The sequence below is a fragment of the Chenopodium album genome, chromosome 2 (assembly GCF_948465745.1).
Source record: "Chenopodium album chromosome 2, dcCheAlbu1.1, whole genome shotgun sequence".
Taxonomy (NCBI): Eukaryota; Viridiplantae; Streptophyta; class Magnoliopsida; order Caryophyllales; family Amaranthaceae; genus Chenopodium; species Chenopodium album.
The window spans coordinates 13,249,276-13,262,091 of NC_137835.1; the positions used below are offsets into that span (position 1 = coordinate 13,249,276).

General features: G+C 35.0%; 2 protein-coding genes across 2 annotated transcripts; one reads left to right on the top strand and one right to left on the bottom strand.

The window, feature by feature from the left end:
• The first annotated feature begins 1,206 nt into the window (after positions 1-1,206).
• Positions 1,207-1,842, top strand: LOC145568743 (putative B3 domain-containing protein At3g24850). The gene has a single exon (XM_081628164.1). It carries the CDS (start codon positions 1,207-1,209, stop codon positions 1,840-1,842), a length of 636 nt encoding a protein of 211 aa, XP_081484290.1.
• A 4,460-nt stretch (positions 1,843-6,302) lies between these two features.
• On the bottom strand, positions 6,303-12,098 carry LOC145596388 (pyruvate decarboxylase 2). Its single transcript, XM_081652634.1, has 6 exons — positions 11,540-12,098; positions 11,283-11,446; positions 8,539-9,189; positions 8,330-8,447; positions 6,790-6,978; positions 6,303-6,682 (listed from the first exon to the last, which is right to left on the bottom strand). Exons 1-6 carry the CDS (start codon positions 12,065-12,067, stop codon positions 6,512-6,514), a joined length of 1,821 nt encoding a protein of 606 aa, XP_081508760.1. The 5' UTR covers positions 12,068-12,098; the 3' UTR covers positions 6,303-6,511.
• Between the last annotated feature and the right edge of the window lie 718 nt (positions 12,099-12,816).

The window sequence follows — 12,816 nt, forward strand, 5'->3', positions numbered from 1 at the left end:
CCTCCCCCCACCCTCGCGAAACCCTCCCACCCCCTCCCAAAACCCCTACCCTCGAAATCGCCCCTCTTCCCTTCCCCTACCCCTGAAATCGACCCACGGTTAGGGAAGGGGAAGGGGGCGTTTTCGAAGGTGGGGGTTAGGGGAGGGGTGTTTTCCGGGTTAGGGGGGGTTAGTGGGTGGGTTTCGCGAGGGTGGGAGGAGCAAAAGGGGTGGGTTTCGAGGGTGGGAGAAGGTTGGTTGTCGGATTCCGGCGACGGGGAGGGGTTGTCGGGTATTGGGGGGGGGGGCAATAATCTGGCGGGGGAGGGGTGCGGGTAGGTTGTTTTCCGGGATGGGTGGGGGCTGCTGTGTTTAATATTTTTTTTTTGGTTTTTTAGTTTTTTTTTTGAATTATTTTTTGACCAATCCCGTGTTGACACGTGGATTGGAACCTAGGTAACAGGTTAGGTGACCTGTTAGGATCTTTAAAAGAAAATGGGTATTAAAGTTAGGATTTTTGAGGGATAATGCATAGTTGGGATTTTTTTATAGTAAATTACCCAAAGTTGGGATTTATAAACTCAAATTTTCCAAAAAAAACTATTACTCTTGCTTCCAATTTTCGATAAAAATTAAATAAAATTATTACTAGCCGACTTGGTAAAACTGGTTTTGTTTTTTGTTTTGGGGGTAAATATGGATTGATTATTTACTTGTTACTTGATTAAAAAAAAATTCGTAAAGACTAGCCGTTAAAAATGGCACAACTAAGGATAAATATTACGCGCAAAATCTTATAGATTTACGTAGGTACTCAGTTAGTTACATTCTTTGGTTTAGTTTAGGAAAGTACTTTTCATCATTCCATGCATTAATTCTATCTACACCATCAAACTTTCATAAACTATATATTAGACCGTTAAATGTTATAGATTTAGCGCGCAAAATCTTTTAGATATTATTTGGTAAGTTAATTTAGGAATGTACTTAGCTTGACCATCAAGTTCATCAACTCTATGATTTCAACCGGCAATATCATACTTTCCTAATTTAAACCTAATTCATACATTCATGCTTTTCATTCTATATATACTCTTAACATTCTATGCTTTCTTTCACAGTACAACAATCATCCCTTCCTCCAATTTCCTTTCCTTTCCTTTCGTCGCCGAATTCGTAAACCAAACACCCTTAGCTTCGTACCACCACAAGATCAACCAAGAAAATATGGTGATGAGTAACATAACAGTTGTTGACATTATGTCTCTTCCACCCAAAAAACGAACTTATGCCTTGGCTTTTTCTACTACCAATCAAGAACCCCATAATTCGAAACGTCTTAGAGGTGATCAATCTACTGATGTTGTTAGTAAGAACAATAATGGTGCATTGTTAGAGTTATTGCGTCAACACATCAAGAGCAATAATATGGATTTTAAAGACATTAGTGATGCTAAAATACTCTTGGACAAGAAGGTTACAAAATCCGACATGAATGGTAAACAAGCGCGATTATCACTCCCTAAGAAGCAAGTTGTCCCAGTGTTTCTAAGCCGTGGTGAAGATTTATTTCTTGAACAGAAAGTTGGTGTTAAAAAGAACGCTCACATCGACGTGAAGGTGATCATGGGATCGTCCGTGTACAATATGCATCTAAGTCGATGGAACTACGACAAGGGTTCATATAGATACGTTTTGAAGCACAATTGGAACAAATTGAGCTTGGATAAGGGGTTGAAGCTAGGGGATAACATTCGAGTCGCGTCGTTTCGATCGGAGAATCGTATTAATTTTGTCATCCTTGGTCCTAAACGTACCTTCACATTGTTTGGGAATAGAGTAGAAGATTATCCTTGGTATTAAATTAACTATATGTACGTTTTATAAGTTGATCTAGTTTTATTTAGAGTACGTATGTTTAATTAGTTGGGGTGATTTATGTAATGTAGGAAGATTGATTATGTTTCATGTAGAAAACATTAGTTAATTGGTGTGATATCTTACGTACTATATATCATTGTTTCTTGATCAAATATGGTCATATGAATATTATGTTAATCATCTTTTTAGCAATATTAATTTGCTTTATTGCTTCATTCATTGTTTATGGTGTTTTTATTCTAATAAAAAGCGATAGTGGTACAATAAGTTAGGATTAATTATACAGATCATGTTAATTAAGTAGTGATTAAGACCCTGAAGCCCAAGGGCAAGTTGATCATGTTAATTCTAATAATTTTTTTTTTTGATGGAATATCTATATACGGAGTATATATTATTATTATTATTATTATTAATTAAAACTCAAGGGCAAGACTTACTATCCGCCATATGTTACCAATACTTGGCAAATAATGTTGCCTTATGAAGTTATGATGTTGTTTCCTACTAATAATTGTTTACATCATATTTTTAACATAAGGCCAAATTCTAATTAATCGCCTTTCCGAAGCTGTCATTTATTTTTCTGATTTAGATAGCGTCTTGCAAGATATTTTTTTTTTAAATTTATTATTATTATTATTATTATTATTATTATCTCAAAAACAAAAAGTCATACAACCTACAATAAATTAGTGGGAAGCCGAGATACAATCTAGCTGGGCCCCACTCCTCTAGCTATAGCAAAGCCTACCCTAGTAAAAATATGAGCTGCAGCACGTGCTCCAATGTCTTGCGTCGTCGAGAACCTCTGAATTCGCTTAAGCAACGCAACAACCTCCTTCTCTAATTCACCAAACGAGGAAAAGGAGAAGAGAATGAACCCATATCCAATCGCCTGACAACGAGCCTCATACTTATCCCGCTTCCGATGAGCTGCATCAACCACAACCCGTCCAGGAATAAAGTCAGATAGCCCTGATTGTGTCAAAGGAGAAGATCCTGTCAAATCTACACAGACATCACGACCACGATCCCAAAAATTATTATTATTATTATTATTATTATTATTATTATTATTATTATTATTATTATTATTATTATTATTATTATTATTATTATTATTTTTGTGTGTTTGTTGTCTTTTAATTGTAACTTTAGTTCCTTAGCTTTGTGTGGTCTCATGCCAAAAGAGATGTGAATTTTGAATTTATTGAACATTATATTTATTAAAATTTATTTTAGTTGTAATTTGGATTTGAGTAACCCTTATTAGAACTTATTATTTGTGAACTTATTAGATTTGAAATAAGTACATATAAGTTAGGTTAACAAAGGTGATTGTATAATTTAATTAGGTAAAAACATTCAGCAAATACTTACACTCCTTCCATTAGTACAAGCAAATTAGTTAAAAAGGATTATTACAATCCGACTAATAAATTAAACTTTTTTTATTTATTTTTGTCAATAGGGATAGTTAGTTGATTATAAAAAATAGTCATTACTATGTAAAGAATTAGGACTAAGGATGAATGTGTGTAAAATATTTAAAAATAATTTCCTTGTAATTAAATTTAGGAAAGTACTTGGCTAACAAGTTCATTAATTCTATCTGCAAAATCAAACTTTCCTAATAATATACCCAATTAATCCACAGAAAAACTTGTATGAACCTGGTTCACAATAATATTATTGTAGACCTGAAGTTTTATATGTGCGTAACTGGCTTTGTATTGAACATAGTAACCCTTATATTAAATATAATAACCTTAATTTTAACATAGTAACCTTTAATAAAATTTGTGTGATTTTTAATATTGTTGCAAACTTAAAGTATGATGTTATGATCCTAATTTTAACCTAGTGACCCATATTATTCATATTGACCGGTATTTTAAAATTTTCATTTAAAAAATTTTATCTCTTATGACCTTTATAAAACAAAATCACTTTTATTTTAACATAATGACCATTATTTTAACATAGTGACCTTTTTATTAAATTAATAAAATGATCATAGTATCTCTATTATAAATGGTCCATAATAAATTAGTGTGAACCAGGTCTATTTAAGAGTTTGTAATTAACCCAATACTCCATTCTAATTAAAAAACGTTGACCAAAACTTCTTATAATTAATTTATTTGCATTATTTTTATTATTGGTCATCAATTACATTATACTAAAGGCGAATCTGGTGTGACACTTGTCAGGTTTTGATTAAAAAAATTTCCGCCACTTTTACTTTCCTTTTTTTAACAAATATTTATGAACATTATTTTATAATATCCTATAATATTTAACTTCCAATTTGACAACTATATATAAATTATATTCTACATGCATTCAATGAAAATATTTTGACATATAATATTTTATAATAGGTATTTTATGGAAAAGAAAATCAAGTATTTGTTTCAATTAAAAATATTGATTTTTATTTTTAATTAATTATTGTTAAATTAACATTATAATTTATAAATATGCTAAGTAAAAACCGTGCATTGCACGGGACTTAAACTAGTTAGGGAATAAAGATATATTACTTGATTATAAAAGATAAATAGCCGTTAAAAATTGGTATTAGGATGTTTACGCGCAAAATCGTTTTAGTATGTAATTTCCTTTGGTAAGTTAATTTTTTGGAAAGTACTTGCAAATCAAGTTCATTAATTCGAGTTGAGATCCTCTAGAGTTTGAAAATTATAGAGTTGTAGAGTTGTGAGAGTGAGAGTTTGAATATTAGCCATTGATCTATTGTGGAGGGTCTAGATTTATTGAACTCTATAGAGTTCAACTCTAGAGGATCCAAACCCCATTAATTCTATCTTAAACATCAAATTTTCCTAATCCTATTCTAATTAGTGCATGCTCTTCATTCCGTCTATATATTCTACTTCCGCATTCAGCATTCTTTCATTATTTCTCTACTCCAAATTAAACCCTCATTCATCATACCTTCTTCCTCCATTTGATCCTGAATTCGTAAACCCAACACCACCAAATCATGATCCCCAACAATCTTCTTCCTCCTAAAAAACGAACCTTTGCCTCGGCTTTTTCGTCTACTAATCAACAAACTCCTATTCTTGATCAACCCGACGACACTTTGAAGGCTCACAAACCCCTTCCTAAAAAGCGAATTTATGCCTCGCATAATCATGTACTTGTAGTAGATAAACCCAAGTGCTCGAAACGTCCTAGAGTTAACCGTGATCAACCTATTATTGGTAGTAACAGTAGTGCATTGCTAGAACTATTGCGCCAACATATCAAGAGCAATAATATGGATTTCAAAGACATCAGTGACACTAAAATAATATTGGATAGGCAGCTTACATCATCCGATTTGAATGGTACACAATCGCGATTGTCACTCCCTAAGAACCAAATTGTCCCGGTGGTATTTCTAAGCCGTGATGAGGAGGCTTTTCTTGATAAGAAAGTTGGTGTTAACAAGAATGCTCACATTGACGTCAAGGTCATCATGGGGGCGTCTGTATACAATATGCGTCTAAGTCGATGGAACTACGACAAGGGTTCATATAGATATGCATTGACACACCAGTGGAACAAATTGAGAGCGGACAAGGGGTTGAAGCTAGGGGATACCATTCGTGTCGTGTCGTTTCGATCGGAGAATCGTATTAATTTTGTCATTCTTGGTCCTAAACGTACCCTCGCATTGTTTGGGAATAGAGTAGAACTGTAGAAGATTATCCTTGGTACTAAATTAACTACTTGGTGATGTATGAAAGATTGCTGGGAAGTACAGAAGTAGAGTAAATGTTAAAGACTTAATATAATGTTGATCTTGTTTAATTAGTTGGTGAAGTGTATGCAAGATTTGTGTTAATTTTATGTTGAAAAACGTTGATTGGTGTTATATTTAACGTACTATTCATTAGTTTATTGTTATATGATCGATTATATTATTATTTGTTAATAATGTTTTAGCATTAGTTATTTCCTTCATTACCACAATAAATTTATACATTTATTACTGAAATTTTTATGTATTGATACGTTTAGGTTTAGCATATATACTGATGAATGTAGCATATTGCTACTAAGTTTACTTAGCAGTTAGCACGTAGCATATATATTGTCCAATTAGTATCATTGTTTAATGTCGATGATTTTACTTGTACAGATAAAGTTCTTGAATTTTAAGACTCGAAAATGAAATTGATTGAAGTCCATGGATTTCGAACCAGCTCGGTGATAGCAAAGGCAGCCCTTAATGACTTTAACCTGTTATCCGTTCTGATCTACTACCTCCGTTACATATTATTTGCAACGATTTGACATAAAGTAGAGAGGAAAAATGTCTAATCGTTGCAGATAATATGAAACGGAGGTAGTATTCACAATAAGCATAAACAAAGATCCATCAACTTCTAAAGATTATACATATTTCAGAATCAATTTTTTTGAGAAATAGGATAAAAAGGGCTTGCTTATGAAAAGGATAGTCTGTACACAAATTTGCAATAGCAATTTAGGATGTTACTACTAGATTACTTAATACTACACATTAACCCCATAGCAAAACTTGTTAAGAAACGAGAGAAAATCGCAGAAACAAAACGTGAAACTCAAAACCAAAGTTTTCTTTTATGTAGGGAATCTAGTGATGGAATCAGGCCTACTGGGGATTTGGGGGACGGCTGTTAGCAGCAGATACTCGGGATCCCCATTCAAGCAGTTCTTTGCTTGTATCATCCTTGTGCACTATCACCTCAATGAAGCACAGACAATCTTTCTTTGATCCTGTCGCGGTCTCAATTGCTTCAACAAGCTGCTCTTCATTAAAGACCTGTCCAGAAATGCAAAGCCCAGAGACTCCATTAGCAACGAAAACAATGAAAGACTAGTAACCAGGTTACTTGTAATGTTTTAAGCATGCTGATGTTCAAAACAGACCTTAGCTGTCCAGCAATTCCCTTCACCGTTGTGAATTGCCTCAATAAGAGCTGTGTAGTTCCAGTTTTTGATGACATTGTATGGACCATCATGGATCTCAACTTCAATGGTGTATCCACCATTGTTGATCAAGAAGATGATAGTCTTTTGCTCACACCGCAACATTGTTGACACATCTTGAGCAGTAACCTAAGCAGGCAAGCAAATCAGAACTTCAGAAGTGCAAAAAGAAAGAGGAAAAAAAAAAAAACACTTCACATCAGAGTAATTTTCAGCCAAGAAGCATAAATGGGTTAAATAGAGTACATTGTGCATATGAATAGTTGGTTATTGGGAAATAGTTGACATAGTAAGCAGACCGGGTCTTGCAACTCGCCCCTGGAAAGTAAAAATAAGGGTCTCTATGTTCTTCATTGGAGAATATCCAAGGACTTCAACTGAAAGCAGATTTGAAAGCAAAACTCTGATAATAAGGACAATCAATCAATCAATCAAATCAATCAATCAAAGCCTTAATCCCAAAAGTGGGGTCGGCTAACATGAACCAAATTTGATTATTCCGTGTAGTCATCAACATAAATCTTTCTCCTCCATCCCTTACGATCCAAAACTTCATCCTCACGTAAATCCATGCACTTCATATCCTTCCTCACTCCTTCCAACCAAGTCATCTTTGGTCTCCCTCTTCCTCGTTTAATCCCTCCATGGTCCCACTCTTCCACTCTTCGCACCGGTGCACCCTCGGGTCTCCGTCTTACATGTCCAAACCAACGCAGACGATTTTCCCTTAATTTATCTACAATGCCCGCCACACCTACTTTCTTGCGAATAACCTCATTTCTGATTCTATCTCTTAAAGTGTTTCCACACATCCACCTTAACATGCGCATTTCCGTAACCTCCATCTTTTTAATATGCTCTTTCTTAGAAGCCCAACATTCTGTACCATAGAGCAACACTGGTCTTATGGCAGTCCTGTAGAATTTTCCCTTCAACTTTAAGGGAATGCTGCGGTCGCATAACACTCCCGTGGCCGCTCTCCATTTAAGCCACCCTGACTTAATAAGGACAGCTATTGATAATATCTGATAATAAGGACAGCTATTGATAATATCTCATGGTCAGGAGGATATTATCCTTGCTCTTAAACAGCTTTACTTTTTGTCAAATTAGTTATTGTTTTAGACAGATAATTATCGATTCCCATAAACTGGCCATTACTGGAAGGATTAATGGGAACCAATCTACTACTTAATATGATGATTAGTGCCTGTCAAATTACATATAGTCTTCATAATGTACTTGACATCATATATACTGTAATGATTACTATCTAGTGGGAGAACATCATAGTAAAAATGCAAGTAAACTATACCAACAAAGATAACCGGTGGATGTATCCATGACTATAAAAGACAGTATATTCAAGTTAAGGTTCATTGAAGCAATAACATTCGATTTGCATATGACAATAAGAAATATATATTCTGCTTCACCACGAAATTTAGCTGGGATAACACAGAAAGAAAAGAAAGAATACCTGGAAACTCCCATCACCTATGAAAGCAAGGACCCTCTTATTGGGAACAGCTTGAGCATAACCAAGAGTTGCACCAACCGACCACCCAATAGATCCATATTGCATCTGGAACTCATACCTGGAAAACCCATATCCTGTTAAATATACAAACCAAAAACAAATGATAATTCAACATTGAGCAAAGAGTTATTCACATTGACAAAGCATACCCGCATCCCTCGGGTAACTTTAACTTCTGACAATTGAACCATGAGTCCCCTGTCTCAGCTATCACAGCCGTGTCACTTGTAAGCAATTTCTGTACATGCTGAAACAGGACATTGACCCTCAGTGGCTCATGAGGCTCAGACTTCAGAGGCTTGCCCTCGGGAACAAAGATTCTACTGTAGTTTTCAAAGGCTGTTGTGTTTTTCTTGATTTTCTTGGCTAACTCTTTCAAAAAGTCCTTCATCAGAACACACCCAAATGCAGGGCCGTTGCCAATAACGACCCTATCAGGCTGCACAAGGATTGCCTTCTCTCTCTTGAGAAGCAAAGAATACCCGACAGAGCTATAGTCATTGAAAATAGGGCCTGCAAACAGATATGCGTCAGCTGACTCGACAATTTCAGCACAAAAAGCAGTACTCACTGCTCCCCAGTATGTCCCAATGAAATGAGGATGGTGCTCTGGTACTAGGCCTTTGGCCGAGGGCATCACTGCCAATGCATATCCTGATGCATCAGCTAAGTCAACAAAAGAACCACAGGCCTTTGCCACACGTAATTTAGGCCCACCAACCATGACAGGCTTTACAGCCTTGTTTAGAAAATCTGCTGCTGCCTCCACTGCAGCATGGAGACCCATTGGGTTACTCAACCTGCATTGCAAAAAAATATTACAGATTACATGCGTTAAGTATTCGCCATTGTATCATTTCTGATTTTCTGGTATCCATACAAAAAGACATTTTCTACAGACAAATTAACCTCTATAAGAATAATATGATGCAGAGGCTAGAAAAGAACATAGATGTCAGCAAACTTCCACCACAACAGGATTAATACCCAATTTTCTTGCTTCGGACACAACAGGCCGGATAAAGCGGAACAAGAAGGGTATCAGCCAATCACAATTTACATTCATAATAAGTCGCATTTTGCAATTTCACCTTAAGTCTATTCAAATCTCCCACTGTCTAACCATGAATCACATGACCAAATAGCATCCAAAATGTCAATTATGGTTCATTCAGGGTGCAAGGCACAATACACTGTATGGTATAAAAGTTAAGTACCCAAGCACACCACGTCACAAGGATTTAATAAAAAGAGTCAGGGTACAATGGTAAATAGGTAACAAGAATAAGAAGGGTATCAGGAAATTTTTTTAATTACATGATAAATCATAATAATGGCACCCAACAAATAATTCTAAATATAAATTGTCCATAAGGTCAGGCAGAAAATACATCAATTTAGGCAAGAGATCCATATATATTCCCCACATATTGAATCCCAAATGCCCTACAAGTGATACCTCGATGTACTCTATTCATATTAGCATTGTCTACAAGTCTACAACCATGAACGCGGATGATAAATTTTCGTCTCACAGGCCACAGCATATATATACAAGGTACACAATGTATGGTAATTAAAATTCAAGCTTAGCATATCACATGTTGTAGTGTTTTAGTATAGGAAACAATAGAATAGATTCTTGAACTACAACCAAAACTCCTTCAATGATCTAGTACCCAACAAGATGCAAAGACAAATCATGGCAAGGTAAAACTGTCACAAGAAAGGTATCAGTCAATCACATTATTCTTATGATCACAGCACATTCACAAGTTATTTTAAAAGCAGGCATTAAATACATCAATTTCAAGTAACAGAATATCAAATTTCCCAAAAATCAAATCCCAAATCGTCCAAATGCCCCAAAACACGACACGCTATCAACCCCATTCAAACAAAACCTGAATAGGTCACTTCTAGGACATTCAAAAATCAGGATACAAAGCATATGACTGGTATGACACAATTACAATGTACGTCATGATAAACTAAATGCCTAGCTCTCAACACATCACATGGGATTCTAAACACCTAATGCAGACACTAGATTCTTTAATCAACTAGTAAGTAACACAAAAACAAATCCAAAACATTCCAATATTATATACACCCAAATCATTTTCTTATCCCAATTTGTCCTCCGTCCATTCTAACAACTTTTCACCCAACAAATCAAAGAATCACACGTATATTACAACTTTAAAAAGCAACTAATTAGAGTAAAAAGTTCTTAATGTGTTATCATATCATATCACTTCACTTAATACATACTAGTATAATAGTACTTCATAGTATAAACTATTCTGATGACTTGACTTGACTTCAATTTTGATTATCAAAATCACAACTTTACCACTTTTGTTATTATGGAGTATAATATTCACAGATTTATCCCAAATCATAACATTAACACTCAATTAACTTCAAAAATCATTGTCATATTTAGTAATAACCACAAAATTTGACCATATATCGCATATTAATAGATAATAGCACTCTTTAACCAAAATAAAATCACGGAGGTAAAAAAAAAAAAAAATAGAAATAATACAATAATTAACATTAAATAAATAAAGAAGGTATCAACACCCAAAAAAAATCCAGCAAAATAATAATAATAAAAAAAAAATCAACAAAATTTCAAACCCAAAAAATAAATAAATAAAAAAAAACACAGGAAACAGAGAGATGAATGTATGCCATGATTTAGCAAAATATTTCACAGGAATTTGACCCATAAAGGTCAAAATTATATTCCACAGGTTTCAAGCAAAAATCAATAACAATATTCAACTAAACTTGAAGAAAAATAATCCAAAAATCCAGCAAAAAAAAAAAAAAAAAAAAAAAAAAAAAAAAAGAAATCATGAAAACAGAGAGAAAATTTTACCTGGGAGATAGAGAAAAAGGAACAGGTTCCCGGCTAAAAGTAGGATGAGGAATCGCCGGCAAATTACAACCGATGCTAATGTACACCGGTTTACTTTCCTTCAACGCCGTCGAAATCGCCGTATCAATCAACTCATGTGCATCATCAAGATTATTAACCACCGCCTAATACATTCCAAAAAATCCATCACAAAAAAATTCAAAAAAAAAAAAAAAAATGAAAATAAATAAATAAGACCGCCATTAACGATGAAACACCTGAAAACAAGTGATGGTTTGAAAGCAACGAAGCTCTTGACTAAAATCAGGCAAACCAATAGTATGATGAAGAACCCTGTTAGTTCCATAATCATTCGAGTTCGGCCCACCAACGATACAAATCACGGGTAGATTCTCAGAGTAAGCACCAGCAATCGCATTCAACACGCTCAACCCGCCAACAGTGAAGGTAACAGCGCAAGCACCGACGCCGCGAGAGCGAGCATAGCCGTCGGCGGCGTAACCGGCGTTGAGCTCATTGCAGCACCCGACGAGGTTGAGACCAGGCTCGGCTAAGAGGTGATCGAGGAGAGTTAAGTTGAAGTCCCCCGGGACGGAGAAGACGTCGTTGACGCCGATTTGGACGAGACGGCGAGCGAGGTGACGGCCTAGAGTGGATTCCGGTGGTGCGACGGTGGTTGTGGTGGTGGTTTGGATGGTGGAGACGTCGCCGTTTTTAGAGGGGCAGCAGATGGTGGTGTTGGTGGGGGTGTTACATGTGTCTATTGATCCTATTTTGGTGTCCATTTTTTGGGAGGAGAGAGAAATTAGTGTGTAAGAAAATGATTGTTGTTTTTTTTTTTTGGGTTTGGACGTGATTATGGGAAGAAAAATGAGAGAAAATTGGGGACTTTTATAGGGTGGTTAAAATTAATTTATTTTTTTTAATTTTGGGAAAAAAAAGGAATAAATTTTTTGTTTCTTGGTGAAGGGGGGAAAAATAAACAAGGGGCGGTTTTGGTTTATACAGTAATTAAGGATTAATTATTTCTTTTTTTTTTTTTTTTTTGGGGGGGGGGGGGGGGGGGGTTTATGATTGGCGGCTGAGAAAAAGTGGTGACTGTGATAGTTTTATTGATGGATGGATTCATGGATTAAGCCAATACTAGTCAAATACAGGCATACAGCTACATAACATGATCTAGAAAATTCTTTATTATTTTTATAAAAAAAAATTTTAAATAATGAGTTTTACTATTCTATTCTTTATTAAAAAAATAATAATAATAAAAAATTAGTAAGGAGTATTTTGTTTGGGGTGTCCGTTTGGTTTTCGGTTTGGATTTAGTCCAAATCTGAATATAATTCCGTTTTCAATTTTTCAATCCGATCTGATTCGAATTTCTTTCCCAATCCAATTTGATCCAATCCAAATTGAAGTTCGGTTATTTGGATCCGATCCAAAAATCCAAATATATTACGAGTATTTTTAGCGCCTAATAAGATTATAAAAATTAAGTTTTAATATAAATACAAGTCTTCAAAATCATGATTAA

Excerpts from the sequence above, each read along its gene's own strand:
- LOC145596388 (XM_081652634.1), bottom strand. The coding sequence starts at position 12,067 with ATGGACACCAAAATAGGATCAATAGACACATGTAACACCCCCACCAAC. Across the intron at positions 11,447-11,539 it reads AAACCATCACTTGTTTTCAG|GCGGTGGTTAATAATCTTGA; the intron begins GTGTTTCATCGT and ends GGAATGTATTAG. Across the intron at positions 6,683-6,789 it reads GGAATTGCTGGACAGCTAAG|GTCTTTAATGAAGAGCAGCT; the intron begins GTCTGTTTTGAA and ends ATTTCTGGACAG.
- LOC145568743 (XM_081628164.1), top strand. The coding sequence starts at position 1,207 with ATGGTGATGAGTAACATAACAGTTGTTGACATTATGTCTCTTCCACCC.